General features: G+C 39.9%; 1 protein-coding gene across 1 annotated transcript in view; it reads right to left on the reverse strand.

Annotated features, from left to right (window-relative positions):
- The window catches only part of LOC128657942 (sulfotransferase 6B1-like), a 193,155-nt gene extending 180,135 nt beyond the window's left edge, over nt 1-13,020 (reverse strand). Inside the window, exons 1-2 of the mRNA XM_053712367.1 lie at nt 12,810-13,020; nt 3,137-3,246 (exon numbers count right to left, since the gene is read on the reverse strand). Coding sequence (XP_053568342.1) covers nt 3,137-3,246; nt 12,810-13,008 — 309 coding nt within the window. The 5' untranslated portion in view covers nt 13,009-13,020. The remainder of the gene's footprint in view (nt 1-3,136; nt 3,247-12,809) is intronic.
- Nucleotides 13,021-19,130: the final 6,110 nt, after the last annotated feature.

The following is a 19,130-nucleotide window of genomic DNA, read 5'->3' on the forward strand; positions in this document are numbered from 1 at the left end:
TATAAAAGGTGCCAGAAGAGAAAATAAATTTAGGGGGCCGCCCATCTGAGAAAAACGGGCGGGGGCCGTGGACTCTCCTTATACAGAAGGAAATGAAATTATGAAATTATCTGATAAGCATAATTTATGTTTTCCTTCTTAATATAAGGAGAGTCCACAGCTTCACTCTTTACTGTTGGGAAACTTATACCCAAGCTCTAGAGGACACTGAATGATAACGGGGGGGACAAAAATAAAGTCGGACCCTAATCTTAGGGCACCACAGCCTGCAAAACCTTTCTCCGAAGGCTGCTTCCGCTGAAGCAAAAACATCAAACTTGTAAAATTTAGAAAAAGTGTATAGGACCAGGTAGCCGCCTTACAAATCTGATCCATAGAGGCCTTGTTTTTAAAGGCCCAAGAGGCACCCTTGCCCCCTGTAACCATGGAGATAATGGAGTCCAGGCCTGGATCAAATAAAATATTTCCCTTAAAGGGGAGGGAAAGTAAAGACGGGTCTGTACTGAGAAACCAGAGATTTTAGCATTCAAGCAAATAATCTGCATATTTGCATCACAGATAAAAGAATTAGCAATTCTCAAAGCTTTAATAACTTCTTGGATAACATCAAGGGGACCCTCCACCTCGATCAAATTCGCTAAGGAGTCACAACAGTAGGCCGCAGCTCCAGCAACCGAGGCAACAGCCGCTGCCAGTTGAAATAAATATCCTGCATGCTGAAACATTTTCCTGAGAAAAGTTTCCATCTTCTTATCCATCGGCTCTCTTAAAGACAAGCTATCCTCAAGAGGGATAGTAGTACGCTTAGCTAACATGGAGATAGCGCCATCCACCTTAGGGATGGAAACCCACAACTCCAGATGAGAGTCCGGGACTGGGGATTTTTAGAAGGCAAAGGGGAAAAGGAAGATCCAATTCTATCCCACTCATTCTTAATAATGTTCACCATTTTTACAAGTACAGGAAAAGTTAGCGGCGCTACCCTGTCCTCGTACACACTGTCTACTTTAGGGATCAAAGGTTCATCAGGCAACTTGGCCTCTGGAACCTCTAATGTTGACAGAACCTCCTTTAGAAGAAAACGTAAGTGTTCAATTTTAAATCTAAAGGCTGGCTCCTCCACAGCCGGAGGCCTACAGGTAGCAGACTCCGATCCAGAAATTTCACCCTTTGAAGACTCAGAGTGTGACACATCCTGGGATACTTGAAAAGCAAACAAATCTAATAAATCACTGCATGTCCCCTGTACCGGAGAGCTATGTTTAACCTTTCGCTTGCGCTTGGCAGGGCGAGGTAAAGCACTAAGAGCCTCAGACACCGCCATCTTTAACTGTGCGGTAAAGTCTGATGATAAAAGAGTCCCTCCAGGCGTACTATGGGAAGCTGCATGTGACAGTGGAGATGACTGATGGGTATGCACCTTATGGGATGGCGAGTCGTCAGAGGTGGACAGCTCGGTAGTTTTAAAGGGGTTAACCTTCTTAGATATAATAACCTTGATGCATATTGAACATAGTTGAGAGAGCAGGCACACCAAGGTCTCCTCACAATATAGACAGGTATTACTATTAGGAATAGAGGGAGTACCCTCAAGTATATCAGAATCCTCCATAGCTTGCGCTAACAACAGTAGGACACAGAATAAAAGATCTTTTTATTTCTCACAAAACGGCACCTTTATACTTCCAACGACTGGGGCACTCCCCACCTACTAGACCCAGGCAAACAGAGAAACAGGCTAGCACGGTCAGGAAAGAGAAAACAAAAGTGTGACCACACCCGGTCACATGGTACACAAGGCAGGACTGCCCCTGCTATGAGAAAAAGTGCATCAAGCTACAAGGTGGGCAGCGTTCAAAGTGAAAGTAAAAACCTGTATGTTCCATTACCGCATAACAACAGGCTATGAGCCCAAAAAAATAAATCTCACACATAAAGCAGCATAAAATCAAAGTATCACATTTGATAAATCCCTACTGTTCAATAACCTCCCTCAGGAGATATTAACCCATGATTCTATTAAGATAAAAGAAGCCACACTGTGACCTTGTCTTCAGCGTTAACAATATAAGTAAACATTGATCTTACCAGAATCCGTGCTGTGGAACAGAAACACAGCCTCTCAAGTGTGACAGTCTTGTAGCATCACTCCTGACATGGACTTGAGTGAAGAAAAGCAGACAGTGAAACCCATCAACACTGGTTGCTTAAGGAGCTGTTAGCAGGCAGTCTGGATGGGTTCGCAGGAAGACTTTCCCTGCATCTCCAGACTCTAACTTTTGTCAATGCTCTCACTGAGAGGCTGACAAGACTACTTAAAACTCCAGTTCCATATTGAAGGGCAGATACCCCTCCTAAGGAACAACTCTGAAATCTTCTGACACTTCTCTGCCCTCCTCCTGTGATGAAAGGCAAAAAATGACTGGGGGATAGGGGAAGTGGGAGAGGTATTTAGTCTTTGGGTGGGGTGTATTTGCCTCCTCCTAGCGGCCACGTTCAGTATTTCCCAACAGTAAGGAATGAAGCCATGGACTCTCCTTACATTAAGAAGGAAATAAACAATATTCAAGAAACTTTTCTAGAGGTGTGTGTCCTGCCGTTTCCATTTGCACACTCAGAATAAACTTACCATGTTAATTTCTTGCCAAGAAAACTGAAAAATGTTGTTTAACACCAAAACTACTTTTTTTTCCTCTGCCTTTTGTAGGCTCCTAGAAGTTTGTGGGTCATGAGCATAGTGTCTAATGTGGATAAATTGGTCCTGAGTGCACATGCTCTTAGCCAATGAAATTAGCATTATCAGGAAATACCTATCAGTCAATGAGCCCTACCCTAGCACAAAGTACACAATGAACAAAACTTTATCAATTCCACGTAACGTTTTAACAGATTTTACCTCATATTTTGTTTCATACAAGAAAACTGCCAGGTATAAATGCTGTTCTTTCATATAAATGATAGAAACAATGTGACTATAGTGCTCCTTTCTTGATGACTTATTTGTCAAAAGAGTATATAGTATTATACTAAAAAAGCAAACAAACAAAAAAAACTAAGATAATGAAAATGTAAAAAGAAACTAATAAGTGGTTTTCTGGTTCAGAGATGTAAATGTCATTCCTTACTCAACACAAACCTGATATTTTTCTGGAGCACCAAATTCTAGCATTGGAATCATTGCCGGCATGTCTTTGTTGTACACAGCTTTTACCATGTCACCTAATAGCTGTAAAGTCCAATTACTTCCTGGATAAATGTAAATGAGAAAATGAAATAACAGAATTTATGCTTACCTGATAAATTACTTTCTCTTACGGTGTATCCAGTCCACGGATTCATCCTTACTTGTGGGATATTCTTAATCCCTACAGGAAGTGGCAAAGAGAGCACACAGCAAAGCTGTCCATATAGCTCCCCTCAGGCTCCGCCCCCCCAGTCATTCGACCGATGGTTAGGAGAAAAAGGAGAAACTATAGGGTGCAGTGGTGACTGTAGTTTTACTAAATAAATTTGAACCTGACTTAATTGCCAGGGCGGGCCGTGGACTGGATACACCGTAAGAGAAAGTAATTTATCAGGTAAGCATAAATTCTGTTTTCTCTTACTAGGTGTATCCAGTCCACGGATTCATCCTTACTTGTGGGATACCAATACCAAAGCTTTAGGACACGGATGAAGGGAGGGAACAAGTCAGGTAACCTAAACGTAAGGCACCACTGCTTGCAAAACCTTTCTCCCAAAAATAGCCTCCGAAGAAGCAAAAGTATCGAATTTGTAAAATTTGGCAAATGTATGCAGTGAAGACCAAGTCGCTGCCTTACAAATCTGTTCAACAGAAGCCTCATTCTTGAAAGCCCATGTGGAAGCCACAGCTCTGGTGGAATGAGCTGTAATTCGTTCAGGAGGCTGCTGCCCAGCAGTCTCATAAGCCAAACGGATGATGCTTTTCGGCCAGAAGGAAAGAGAGGTAGCAGTCGCTTTCTGACCTCTCCTCTTACCAGAATAGACAACAAACAAGGATGATGTTTGTCTGAAATCTTTAGTTGCTTTTAAATAGAATTTTAAAGCACGAACCACATCAAGATTGTGTAAAAGTCGTTCCTTCTTAGAAACTGGATTAGGACACAGAGAAGGAACAATGATTTCCTGGTTAATATTCTTATTAGAAACCACTTTTGGAAGGAAACCAGGTTTGGTGCGCAAAACAACCTTATCTGCATGGAACACCAGATAGGGTGAATTACACTGCAAAGCAGACAATTCAGAAACTCTTCGAGCAGAAGAAATGGCTACTAAAAACAAAACTTTCCAAGATAATAACTTAATATCTATGGAATGCAAAGGCTCAAACGGAACCCCTTGAAGAACTGAAAGAACTAAGTTTAGACTCCATGGAGGAGCCACAGGCTTGTAAACAGGCTTGATTCTAACTAGGGCCTGTGCAAACACCTGAACGTCTGGTACAGCTGCCAGACGCTTATGTAACAGGATAGACAGAGCAGATATCTGTCCCTTTAAGGAACTAGCTGACAAACCTTTCTCCAATCCTTCTTGGAGAAAAGACAATATCCTTGGAATCCTAACCTTACTCCACGAGTAACCCTTGGATTCACACCAACAAAGATATTTCCGCCATATCTTATGGTAAATCTTCCTGGTGACAGGCTTTCTGGCCTGTATCAGAGTATCTATAACTGATTCAGAGAAACCACGCTTAGCTAGAATTTAGCGTTCAATCTCCAAGCAGTCAGTTGCAGAGAAACTAGATTTGGATGCTTGAAAGGACCTTGAATTAGAAGATCCTGCCTCGATGGTAGTTTCCATGGTGGGACCGATGACATGTCCACTAGGTCTGCATACCAAGTCCTGCGTGGCCACGCAGGTGCTATCAAAATTACAGAAGCCTTCTCCTGTTTGATTCTGGCTACTAGCCGAGGGAGAAGAGGAAACGGTGGAAAGACGTAAGCTAGACTGAAGGACCAAGGCGCTGTTAATGCATCTATCAATGCCGCCTTGGGATCCCTGGATCTGAATCCGTAAAGGGGAAGTTTGGTGTTCTGACAGGACGCCATCAGATCCAATTCTGGAATGCCCCATAGCTGGGTCAGCTGGGCAAAAACCTCTGGATGGAGTTCCCACTCCCCCGGATGGAAAGTCTGACGACTTAGAAAATCCGCCTCCCAGTTGTCTACCCCTGGGATGTGAATTGCAGATAGATGGCAGGAGTGATCCTCCGCCCATTTGATGATCTTGGATACTTCCTTCATCGCTAGGGAACTCTTTGTTCCTCCCTGATGATTGATGTACGCTACAGTCGTGATGTTGTCCGACTGAAATCTGATGAATTTGGCCTCCGCTAGTTGAGGCCACGCCTGGAGCATATTGAATATCGCTCTCAGTTCCAAAATGTTTATCGGGAGAAGAGATTCTTCCCGAGACCATAGACCCTGAGCTTTCAGGGAATCCCAGACAGCACCCCAGCCTATCAGACTGGCATGGGTCGTGACAATGATCCACTCCGGTCTGCGGAAACTCATTCCCTGGGACAGGTGATCCTGAGACAACCAGCAGAGAAGAGAGTCTCTGGTTTTCTGGTCCATTTGTATTTGAGGAGACAAATCTGCGTAATCCCCATTCCACTGTTTGAGCATGCACAGTTGCAGTGGTCTTAGATGAATTCGGGCAAAAGGGACTACATCCATTGCCGCAACCATCAAACCAATTACCTCCATGCACTGAGCCACAGAAGGCCGAGGAATGGAATGAAGAACTCGGCAAGTATTCAAAAGCTTTGACTTCCTGACCTCTGTCAGAAAGATTTTCATTTCTACCGAATCTATTAGTGTTCCCAGGAAGAGAACCCTTGTGAGCGGGGACAGATAACTTTTTTCTACGTTCACCTTCCACCCGTGAGACCTTAGAAAGGCCAGAACAATGTCCGTATGAGCCTTGGCTCTGTGAAAAGACGACGCCTGTATTAAGATGTCGTCTAGGTAAGGTGCTACTGCAATGCCCCGCGGTCTTAGTACCGCAAGAAGGGACCCTAGCACCTTTGTGAAAATTCTGGGAGCGGTGGCCAACCCGAAAGGAAGGGCCACGAACTGGTAATGCGTGTCCAGAAAGGCGAACCTTAGGAACTGATGATGATCTTTGTGGATAGGTATATGTAGGTACGCATCCTTTAGATCCACGGTAGTCATATATTGACCTTCCTGGATCATCGGCAAGATTGTCCGAATGGTTTCCATTTTGAAAGATGGAACTCTGAGGAATTTGTTTAGAATTTTTAGATCCAGGATCGGCCTGAAAGTTCCTTCCTTTTTGGGAACTACGAACAGGTTTGAGTAAAAGCCCAGTCCTTGTTCTGCAATTGGAACTGGGTGTATCACTCCCATTTTTAGTAGATCTTCTACACAGCGTAAGAACGACTGTTTCTTTGCTTGTTCTGAAGACAAACGAGAAATGTGGAACCTTCCCCTTGGGGGAGAATCCTTGAATTCTAGAAGGTACCCCTGAGCAACTATCTCTAATGCCCAGGGATCTGGAACATCTCTTGCCCAAGCCTGAGCAAAGAGAGAAAGTCTGCCCCCTACTAGATCCGATCCCAGATCGGGGGCTACCCCTTCATGCTGTCTTGGTAGCAGGAGCAGGCTTCTTGGCCTGTTTACCCTTATTCCAGCCCTGCAAGGGTTTCCAGGTTGCTTTGGGCTGTGAAGCGTTATCTTGCTTTCCGGCAGCAGAGGTTGCAGCGGGCCCGCTCCTGAAGTTGCGAAAGGAGCGAAAATTAGCCTTGTTTTTGGCCTTAAACGGCCTATCTTGTGGAAGGGCATGGCCCTTTCCCCCAGTGATATCCGAAATAATTTCTTTCAGCTCTGGGCCGAATAGGGTATTCCCCTTGAAAGGAATATTTAACAGTTTCGTTTTGAACGACACATCCGCCGACCACGATTTGAGCCAAAGCGCTCTTCGCGCCATGATGGCAAAACCTGAGTTTTTCGCCGCTAACTTAGCTAATTGGAAAGCGGCATCAGTGATAAAAGAATTAGCCAGCTTTAGAGCATGAATTCTATCCATGACCTCGTCGTACGAAGTCTCCCTCTGGAGCGACTCCTCCAGGGCCTCAAACCAAAATGCCGCTGCAGTAGTTACCGGAATAATGCAGGCAATTGGTTGAAGAAGAAAACCTTGCTGAACAAATATTTTCTTCAGCAATCCTTCCAATTTTTTATCCATTGGATCTTTGAAAGCACAACTGTCCTCTATTGGTATAGTTGTACGCTTAGCAAGTGTTGAAACAGCTCCCTCTACCTTAGGGACTGTCTACCACACGTCCCGCCTGGCGTTATTTATGGGGAACATTTTCTTAAAGATAGGGGGGGGAACAAAGGGTACACCTGGTCTCTCCCACTCCCTAGTCACAATATCCGCCACCCTCTTTGGGATCGGAAATGCCTCAGTGTATACAGGGACCTCTAAAAACCTGTCCATTTTACACAATTTTTCTGGGACCACCATGGGGTCACAATCATCCAGCGTAGCTAAAACCTCCTTAAGCAGTTTGCGGAGGTGTTCCAGCTTAAATTTAAATGCTAATGAATCTGACTCTGCCCGCTGAGAAACTTTTCCTGTGTCAGAAATTTCTCCCTCAGACAGACCGTCCCTCACTGCTACTTCTGAGTGTTGTGAGGGTACTACAGATAAATCATCCAAAGCTTCTGATTGCTCATCCTCTGTATTTAAAACTGAGCTATCTCGCTTTTTTGGAAAAACTGGCAGTTTGGATAAAAATGCTGCAAGGGAATTATCCATTACTGCTGCTAATTGTTGTAAAGTAATAGGGGCCAATGCGCTAGAGGTACTAGGCATCGCTTGCACGGGCGTAACTGGTGTCGACACATGGGGAGAGGAAGGACTATCCTCATTACCTTCCGTTAAAGAATTATCTTGGGCTACATTTTTAAGTGTCACTGCATGGTCTTTAAAATGCTTAGATGTTTTAGCACACTTTATACACAAATGCAATGGGGGTACCGCCATGGCTTTTAAACATAATGAACAAGGTCTATCTGAAGACTCAGACATGTTTGACAGATTTAGACAGCACTACAATACAGTAAAAATCACTTTTTGAAAAAACTTTACTGTGCCTTTAAATAATAAAAAGTACACACTTTTTTACCAAATCACCAAAAAACATCCGATCTTTATGAAATTTTCACCACATGATCCCAATGCTTTGAAATGATTGCACACAAATGTTCAAATCAATTAACCCCTTATTGCCCAAACCGGAGCAAATTGAAGTAAACCACCGGTTTAACACACTACAGCACGGTGCCACAGTCTTTGCTGTGGCCCTACCTTCCTTTTGGGTTATTTGTAGAAGAAAATAAGCCTCCCTGAAGTCCTCCTGCACTCTCAGGACTCTACACATGAAGCTGCATGAAGCTGCCTTGCAAAAACAACTGCGCAACTGAGGCGCGAATCTGAGGCCCCCTCCCTCTTCATTCCGGAGTTATGGGGCCTTCCTGAGTCAGATTAGGTGTCTTACAATATGCCAGGCGTAAAAAACCCCAAAAGTGTTCTCCAATGTTTAAAACACTTCTTGAATAAATATAAGATTACACTAATAAAGTAATCGATTTAGCCCATCACAGTGTCTACCAGTATTTAAGCCCTTAACTGAAGCCATCCTTCTATACTGCGTCTCAGAAAATGGCTTACCTTCCCACATGGGGATTTCTATCAGTCTTCTAGCATTACCAGGTCTTGTTAGAAAAAAATGACTGAGCATACCTTAAGCAGTTAAGCTTGCAAACTGTTCCCCCCAACTGAAGTTCTCCAGTACTCAACAGTCCTGCGTGGGAACAGCAATGGATTTTAGTTACAACATGCTAAAATCTTTTTCCTCTCAGCAGAAATCTTCATCACTTTCTGCCTCAGAGTAAATAGTACAAACCGGCACTATTTTAAAATAACAAACTCTTGATTGAAGAAATAAAAACTACAAATCTAACACCACAAACTCTTTACCCTCCCGTGGAGATGCTACTTGTTAGAGCGGCAAAGAGAATGACTGGGGGGGCGGAGCCTGAGGGGAGCTATATAGACAGCTTTGCTGTGTGCTCTCTTTGCCACTTCCTGTAGGGATTGAGAATATCCCACAAGTAAGGATGAATCCGTGGACTGGATACACCTAGTAAGAGAAAAAACATTTTTCATAAATGTATAGTATATAAATTGTTTTCCATTAATTTCATTATTTGTAATATAAAGCTATTGTACCTCAAACATAATCACGTATAAGAAGTTACAAGCTATGAGATATTGTTCAGAATTAAATTCTTAGCAGCTTAGTATCATATTGTACATTTTAGCACTGTTATCATCATTTCATTTTGTGCATGTTTTATACGGCTAACATGATTCTTTACAGTGACCTATCTGTGTCCTCCTTGTTTAAAATGTTAGCATATTGTATCTAGCATCTAGTTATTCATAAAGGGCTAGATTACAAGTGGTGCAGTATTTTGCGTTTTTCGCTATTGCGAAAACTCCGCTAGGATTTTCATTTTTGCACTAGTCAGGTTGCGCTGGTATTACAAGTGGAAAGAAAACTGTTTTTGCTATAGTGGTAACCCGACTAGCACAAAAATCAGAAGTCATAATATTGCCTGCGCGTTCACGTATTCCCCCATAACTGACACCTTACTATCACTCAAACACGATCGCATATCTTTGTCCCATAGAAGTCAATGGAGAATGAAAAGTGGGGGGAAAACTAACAACCCCCCCCTATCGTGCAAACACCATTGCATATTCTCATTAGCATTATCCTGACATGAAAAAATAAATATTTCAAATTCCAATGTTCTTTACATAAATAAATATGCTCTATTTATTCAAAATTAAATATTTCTACATATATCTGATGTATTTTTAAACAAATATATATTTATACCTATACATATAGATAATTATGGGCCCATTTATCAAGCTCCAGGTGGAGTTTGAGAGCCCGTGTTTCTGGCGAGCCTGCAGACTCGCCAGAAACACCAGTTATGAAGCAGCGGTCTAAAGACCGCTGCTCCATAACCTGTCTGACTGCTCTGAGCAGGCGGACAGATATTGACGAAAATTCAACCCAATCGAGTACGATCGGGTTGATTGACACCCCCTACTTGCAGCCAATTGGTCATGAATCTGCAGGGGACGGCGTTGCACCAGCAGCTCGCAAGTAGGGATGGGCGAATGTTTCTAAAAATTCTAAATTTAAAACGAATTTTGATACATTCATTCGTTCGAATCGAATTTCAAATGTTTATATAACATTCTAACATTCTATTTTCGAATTTTCGTTTATTGAAAAATTCGAAAATATTCGTCCGAATAATAGAATATTTAGCTATGTATTCATTCAATTTCGAAATGTAATATTCGAATTCGAATGTGACATTCGAATTCGAATGTGACATTCAAATTTGAAATAGTATTTCTAGTCTACAACTGTATTTAATAAATGTAATATTCGAATTCGAATGCTATATTCGAATTTGAATGTCGAATTTGAAATAGTATTTCTAGTCTAATACTGTGTTTTAAATGTGATATTCAATTCGAATGTGACATTCGAATTCGAAATAGTATTTCTAGTCTAATACTGTGTTTTATAAATGTAATATTTGAATTCGAATGTGACATTCGATTCAAATGTAATATTCGATTCGAATGTGACATTCGAAATAGTGTTTCTAGTCTACAATTGTGTTTTATATATGTAATATTCGAATTCGAATGTGATATTCGAATGTAACATTCAAATTCGAATGTGACATTTGAATTCGAATGTGACATTCGAAAACTGTAAATAACATTCGAAAATCGAATTTTTAAGAATATTCGTTCTTATCAACATTCTATTATGTAAATCGAATTTCTACAATAACATTCGTTCTAACATTCGAATTCGGATATAAACACATTCGCCCATCCCTACTCGCAAGTACAATTTGATAAATAGGCTCCTTTATATACAGACCTTTGATAAATAGGCCCCTTTATATAGTTATAGATGTATACAGATATATAGCAATATCTATTTATAAATACATAGAACATATACTTCTATGTACAGAACACTGGAATGTGAAATATTTACAGTAAATACATAGTTAAAACCTTTACTAAACATGAATATTCCATAAATATCTTTTTACAAGTTTTCATCTACTTAACTGCAAAAGGCTCCAATGCACTTATATATATATGGCTTATGTGTGTACAAATATATTTACGTGTTTATATGTGTATATATGTCTGTAAATACATATATACACATATAATTACATATGTACACACACATATATATATATATACTGTATATATATATATATATATATATATATATATATATATATATATATATATATATATATATATATATATATGTACATATCCATCTTTAGACATGTATATATGTGGCTTTTTTTTCTAACACCCAAGATCTCATATCTTTGAGCCCTTATAACTTTTGTGTGCAATATACTTTTTGAATAATTTGTATTAGACAGTGTTAATATGAGTGTAACTGTACTTTTTACTGGATTTTTGAAGTGTTTTTTTGCAACTTTTTAATTTCGCAAAACAGTTAACCATAGCTCTGAAATCGCTGTAATGAATTCTAGCGTAAATCAAGATTGCACTAGCGAAATTGCGATTTTTCTCCACATGTAATATGAGCCCAATTTAAATCCTTGTGCAATCGTTTGCGTTCCACTTGTTTTCTAGCCAAAAATGTTTATTCATGCATAAGAGAAGTATGCTAGACATGTATTTGGCCTGCTTTTACTGTAATTTAATCCTGAAATATTTAACTCTAAAAATTATTTTTTTACTTTCCTCAGACCTCTTGGCCTACAACAGTGATTGTTGTTTGACCAGTGCAGGAGCCTATTTATCTTATCTTCTTTGCTCAGCTATGGACAGATATAAACAAACTTGAAAGGCTTTTGAAGGGCATGTCAATGACTGCAAGAAATGTTAAGAAATATTGTTGCTTTTTAAATATTTTTGCTGCATAAATATATTAGGTAAATGCTTCTTTTTTTGGGGGGGGGGACACACATTTGTTATCAGTTTGTATGCACACTGAAATAAAGTCTAATGTAAGCAAAAAGGTAAAGTGCTTCTAGGAAAAACTATTACTGTTTTAGTTATAGCTTTTACTCTGCATGGTGCATTCTATGCATACTTCTGTATGCCTCAGGTGGTAGATTGGTGAGATTATGCAACCACCACTCCTGCTTGGGAGCTTCAAATGCTTGCAGTAGTTAAACACATATCAAGCGTGGGTCACTAATGCAAAAACATACAAAAAGAAAAATTAATATGTCCCTTTCAAGTATTTTTCATGCACAGTATATATCAGTTATAAAGCAATACATTGCATTTAATACTACAATGCTTAGCAAAGTTGTCCTTTACTGTGCCCAGTATGGGACAGATATAAATGAACTCCTACACATAACGAACAATCACTGGGTAGCATGCTGTTGGGTGCGTAGTTTTTGTGGGGCAGAAGTTAGAATACAATTGTCAGAGGTAAATTACAGTGAGAAAGTAAAACTGGAACGTATAAATAAAACAGCACATGTAGAGTTAGATTTTGGTTTCAATGTTACTCAATTCAATTTATTTTTCATATACCAAAATCTTTTAAACTATAACTACACCTCACTACAATGACAATATACCAATAAATAACAGTATGAACAGCTGAACAGCATTTGCATGTCACTTAAGTCACTTACCACATTTTGGATAAGCAGCCATCAGTATATCATCTTCTCTAGCCTCAAATGACTTTAAAGCCTGAAATGTGGCCGGACTGCAAATTGTACTGGGGTATAGCAATCCATTGTAAGTGAAAAGCAGCTGGTCATCTGGCATGTCTTTAGCTTTTGGAAAAACTTTTCTCAGTTCTTCAATAAATTTTCTTTTGTCTCCCATTTTTTGCCAGGTGGACAGTGGAAATGATAACAAATGGAGCACAAATTGATGTGATTTTTTTTTCTTGCATTTTTCTTTTATGAAAAAGGGTGGGGATATAAGTTGGGGCTGTGCAATTACCTGACACTTATATGGTATGTAAAGATTTGCATATAGCATAACAAAGCACAACCTTTAGCCTCAGTTACATACTTGCTGGGATGACATTATAGGGGAAGAAATTCTTTCATCTATCAAGTAACTGAACGCTATACATTTTTATACCTTGTAATCATAAAGGAACATGGAAACCATCAGTTTAAAGAAAAAGATAAATTAAAGTGAATATTTGCATATGCATAGAATCTATCAGCAAGTAAGCACTACAATGCAAAAACAATCTGTATACAGAAATACTTGACCCCTTAATAGGTAATATGCATAAATTAGATATAACACTAAATATGGGTTATAAAGGCCATAGATTTTATTTTTGTAAACAATTATATAAACATAATAATAATAAATAACCAATCCAGATTAAATCCCCAATCAGTGTTTGCCCTCAGCAGCAACAATATCCCAAACCAGGTAAATCAATCCCCACCTACACCTCTTCCGATATTCCAGGAGGTACCTACACAAAACTGCTAATCCACAAGACAAGCACTCCACCTCAGGTAAGGCCTAAGGCCGAGCCTCACCAACCAAACCCAAGGCCTTTATAACCCCTTTCTGAACATTAAAATAAATTAAACTAACCTCATTTAAATGAACACCATCCAGTAAGAAATAACATTTCCCTGATTCCCCTTCAAATTCAACATGCCAAATGGCAACGCCTCCCAAGCCCCTGATAAAACTGCTCACCATCCTATTTACCTTTCTATCACCTAGATTACGAGTTTTGCGCTCGTGTTTTAATGCTGAAAAAATAGCCATTTCAGCGTTAAAACAGCAACGCAGTCATTACAAGTCTTGTCGGTGTAACTGTACTGCAAGCCTTTTAGCCTGTAACGCAACGTCAGTCCCGCACTCGAAAAAAAATATGTTTTTTCATGGGATTTCCATAGCACTGCCATTACGAGTTTTGCGGTGAGGCTAAAAAACTTAGTTACACCCTATACCGACACGATCCATACCGCCATCTGAGAGCAGTAGTTATGAGTCTTACGCAACAAAACTGTTACACAAAATTTATAACTAAACTGTTACAAAGTACACTAACACCCATAAACTACTTATTAACCCCTAAACCGAGGCCCTCCCGCATTCCAAACACTATATTAAACCTATTAACCCCTAATCTGCCGGTCCCGACATCGCCGCCTCTAATAAAATGTATTAACCCCTATTCCGCTGCTCCCCGACATCATTGCTACTACACTAAAGTTATTAACCCCTATTTCCCCGCACCCCAACAATGCCCACACTATAATAAAGATATTAACCCCTATTCCGTCACTCCCCGACATCACCACCACTAAATAAAGTTATTAACCCCTAAACCTCTGGCCTCCCACATCACTACCACTAAATAAACCTATTAACCCCTAAACTGCCAGCCCCCCACATCGCAAAAGACTAAATTCAACTATTAACCCCTAAACCTAACATCCCCCTAACTTAAAATTACATATTAAAATTACAATATCCCTATCTTAAAATAAATAAAAACTTACCTGTGAAATTAAAAAAACTAATTTTAAACTAACAATTAACCTAACATAACTATTAGACTAAAATTAAAACAGCTATAAATTAAATAAATTAAATTACTAAAAAATGTAAATCTACAATTACAAAAAATGTAAAAAACTAAATTACAAAAAATAAAAAATACTAAATTACAAAAATACTAAATTGCGAAAAAAAATTGGCCAGACTCGGAAATACCGCAAATCCACTTACGTCAATTCCGTATACTATATTTTCAATGGGACTTGCAAAGCGCCGGTATTACGAGTCTGACCAAAAGTGAGCGGTAGACCCTCTCCTGTCAAGCCTGTTACCGCATTTTAAAGTCAGTAGTTAGGAGTTTTACACTACAACGCCGTAGCATAAAACTCTTAACTAAAGTGCTAAAAAGTACACTAACAGCCAGAAACTACCTATTAGCCCCTAAACCGAGCCCCCCCCCCCACATCGCAAACACTAAAATATCATTTTTAACCCCTAATCTGCCGAACCGGACATCGCCGCCACTACAATAAACATATTAACCCCTAAACCGCCGCACTCCTGCATCGCAAACACTAGTTAAATATTATTAACCCCTAATCTGCCTAACAACGCCGACACCTACCTACATTTATTAACCCCTAATCTGCAGTCCCCAATGTCACCGCCACTATAATAAAGTTATTAACCCCTCAACCTAAGTCTAACCCTATCCCTAACACCCCCTAACTTAAATATAATTTAAATAAATCTAAATAAAATTACTACAATTAACTAAATAATTCCTATTTAAAACTAAATACTTACCTATAAAATAAACCCTAAGCTAGCTACAATATAACTAATAGTTACATTGTAGCTAGCTTAGAGTTTATTTTTCTTTTACAGGCAACTTTGTATTTATTTTAACTAGGTACAATAGTTATTAAATAGTTATTAACTATTTAATAACTACCTAGTTAAAATAAAGATACATTTACCTGTAAAATAAAACCTAACCTAAGTTACAATTACACCTAACACTACACTATAATTAAATTAATTACCTAAATTAAATACAATTAATTACAATTAAATAAAATCTAAAGTACAAACCCCCCCCCACTAAATTACAGAAAATAATAAACAAATTACAAGATTTTTAAACTAATTACACCTACTCTAATCCCCCTAACAAAATAAAAAAAGCCCCCCAAAATAAAAAGCCCTACCCTACACTAAATTAGCCAATCGGAATTGAAGGGACGCCATCTTGGATGATGTAATTTAAAGGAACCTTCATTCAGGCGTCGGCCGTCAGAAGAAGAGAATGCTCCGCGTCGGATGTCTTGAAGATGGACCCGCTCCGCACCGGATGGATGAAGATAGAAGATGCCATCTGGATGAAGACTTCTGCCCGTCTGGAGGACCACTTCTGCCCGGTTGGATGAAGACTTCTGCCCGTCTGGAGGACCACTTCTGCCCAGTTGGGTGAAGACTTTTCATGGTAGGGAGATCTTCAAGGGGTTAGTGTTAGGTTTTTTTAAGGGGGGATTGGGTGGGTTTTAGAGTAGGGTTGGTTGTGTGGGTGGTGGGTTTTAATGTTGGAGGGTATTTGTACTTTTTTTTCAGGTAAAATATCTGATTACTTTGGGGCAATGCCCCGCAAAAGGCCCATTTAAGGGCTATTTGTAATTTAGTGTAGGGTAGGGCTTTTTTATTTTGGGGGGCTTTTTTATTTTTTTAGGGGGATTAGAATCGGTGTAATTAGTTTAAAAATCTTGTAATTTGTTTATTATTTTCTGTAATTTAGTGTTTTTTTTTCTTCGTAATTAATTTACGGCTAGATTTGGAGTTTTGTCGGTAACGACCTGAAAAACTAACGCCGGCTTTTTTCTGGCCGCACCATAAAAACAACTCTGGTATTGAGAGTGCACATAAAGGCTGCGTTAGGCTCCAAAAAAGGAGCGTAGAGCATTTTTAACGCAGCTTCAACTCTCGATACCAGAGTTGCTTACGCAAGCGGCCAGCCTCAAAAACGTGCTCGTGCACGATTCTCCCATAGGAAACAATGGGGCTGTTTGAGCTGAAAAAAAACCTAACACCTGCAAAAAAGCCGCGTTCAGCTCCTAACGCAGCCCCATTGTTTGCTATGCGGAAACACTTCCTACGTCTGCACCTAACACCCTAACATGTACCCCAAGTCTAAACACCCCTAACCTTACACTTATTAACCCCTAATCTGCCGCCCCCGCTATCGCTGACCCCTGCATATTATTATTAACCCCTAATCTGCCGCTCCGTAAACCGCCGCTACTTACATTATCCCTATGTACCCCTAATCTGCTGCCCTAACATCGCCGACCCCTATATTATATTTATTAACCCCTAATCTGCCCCCCACAACGTCGCCTCCACCTGCCTACACTTATTAACCCCTAATCTGCCGACCGGACCTGAGCGCTACTATAATAAAGTTATTAACCCCTAATCCGCTGATCGGAACAGCCAATAGAATGTGAGCTCAATCTGATTGGCTGATTGGATCAGCCAATCGGATTGAAATTGATTCTGATTGGCTGATTCCATCAGCCAATCAGAATATTCCTACCTTAATTCCGATTGGCTGATAGAATCCTATCAGCCAATCGGAATTCGAGGGACGCCATCTTGGATGACGTCCCTTAAAGGAACCGTCATTCGGCTAGTAGGCGTCGGGAGAAGAGGATGTTCCGCGTCGGAGGTCTGCAAGATGGATCCGGAAGAAAGAAGATTGAAGATGCCGTTGATAGAAGACTTCATCCGGATCATGGACCTCTTCAGCTCCCGCTTGGATGAAGACTTTATCCGGATCATGGACCTCTTCAGCTCCCGCTTGGATGAAGACTTCAGCCGGATCATGGACCTCTTCAGCCCCCTGCTTGGGCTTGGATCAGGACATCGGAGGAGCTCTTCTGGACGGATCGGTGTGATACCCGGTGAGGTGAAGACAAGGTAGGATGATCTTCAGGGGCTTAGTGTTAGGTTTATTTAAGGGGGGTTTGGTTTAGATTAGGGGTATGTGGGTGGTGGGTTGTAATGTTGGGGGGCTTGGGTATTGTATGTTTTTTTTTACAGGCAAAAGAGCTGAACTTCTTGGGGCATGCCCCGCAAAGGGCCCTGTTCAGGGCTGGTAAGGTAAAAGAGCTTTGAACTTTAGTAATTTAGAATAGGGTAGGGCATTTTTTTATTTTGGGGGGCTTTGTTATTTTATTAGGGGGCTTAGAGTAGGTGTAATTAGTTTAAAATTGTTGTAATATTTTTCTTATGTTTGTAAATATTTTTTTATTTTTTGTAACTTAGTTCTTTTTTATTTTTTGTACTTTAGCTAGTTTATTTAATTGTATTTATTTGTAGGAATTGTATTTAATTCATTTATTGATAGTGTAGTGTTAGGTTAATTGTAGGTAATTGTAGGTAGTTTATTTAATTAATTTATTGATAGTGTAGTGTTAGGTTTAATTGTAACTTAGGTTAGGATTTATTTTACAGGTAATTTTGTAATTATTTTAACTATTTTAGCTATTAAATAGTTCTTAACTATTTAATAGCTATTGTACCTGGTTAAAATAAATACAAAGTTACCTGTAAAATAAATATTAATCCTAAAATAGCTATAATATAATTATAATTTATATTGTAGCTATATTAGGATTTATTTTACAGGTAAGTATTTAGCTTTAAATAGGAATAATTTATTTAATACAAGTTAATTAATTTCGTTAGATTAAAATTATATTTAAGTTAGGGGGGTGTTAGTGTTAGGGTTAGACTTAGCTTTAGGGGTTAATACATTTATTAGAATAGTTGTGAGCTCCAGTTGGCAGATTAGGGGTTATTGTTTGAAGTTAGGTGTCGGCGATGTTAGGGAGGGCAGATTAGGGGTTAATACTATTTATTATAGGGTTAGTGAGGCGGATTAGGGGTTAATAACTTTATAATAATAGCGGTGCGGTCCGCTCGGCAGATTAGGGGTTAATAAGTGTAGGCAGGTGGAGGCGACGTTGAGGGGGGCAGATTAGGGGTTAATAAATATAATATAGGGGTCGGCGGTGTTAGGGGCAGCAGATTAGGGGTACATAAATATAACGTAGGTGGCGGCGCTTTGCGGTCGGCAGATTAGGGGTTAATTATTGTAGGTAGCTGGCGGCGACGTTGTGGGGGGCAGGTTAGGGGTTAATAAATATAATATAGGGGTCGGCGGTGTTAGGGGCAGCAGATTAGGGGTACATAAGTATAACGTAGGTGGCGGTCGGCAGATTAGGGGTTAAAAAAATGTAATCGAGTGGCGGCGATGTGGGGGGACCTCGGTTTAGGGGTACATAGGTAGTTTATGGGTGTTAGTGTACTTTAGAGCACAGTAGCTAAGAGCTTTATAAACCGGCGTTAGCCCAGAAAGCTCTTAACTACTGACTTTTTTCCTGCGGCTGGAGTTTTGTCGTTAG

The sequence above is a fragment of the Bombina bombina genome, chromosome 4 (assembly GCF_027579735.1).
Source record: "Bombina bombina isolate aBomBom1 chromosome 4, aBomBom1.pri, whole genome shotgun sequence".
Taxonomy (NCBI): domain Eukaryota; kingdom Metazoa; phylum Chordata; class Amphibia; order Anura; family Bombinatoridae; genus Bombina; species Bombina bombina.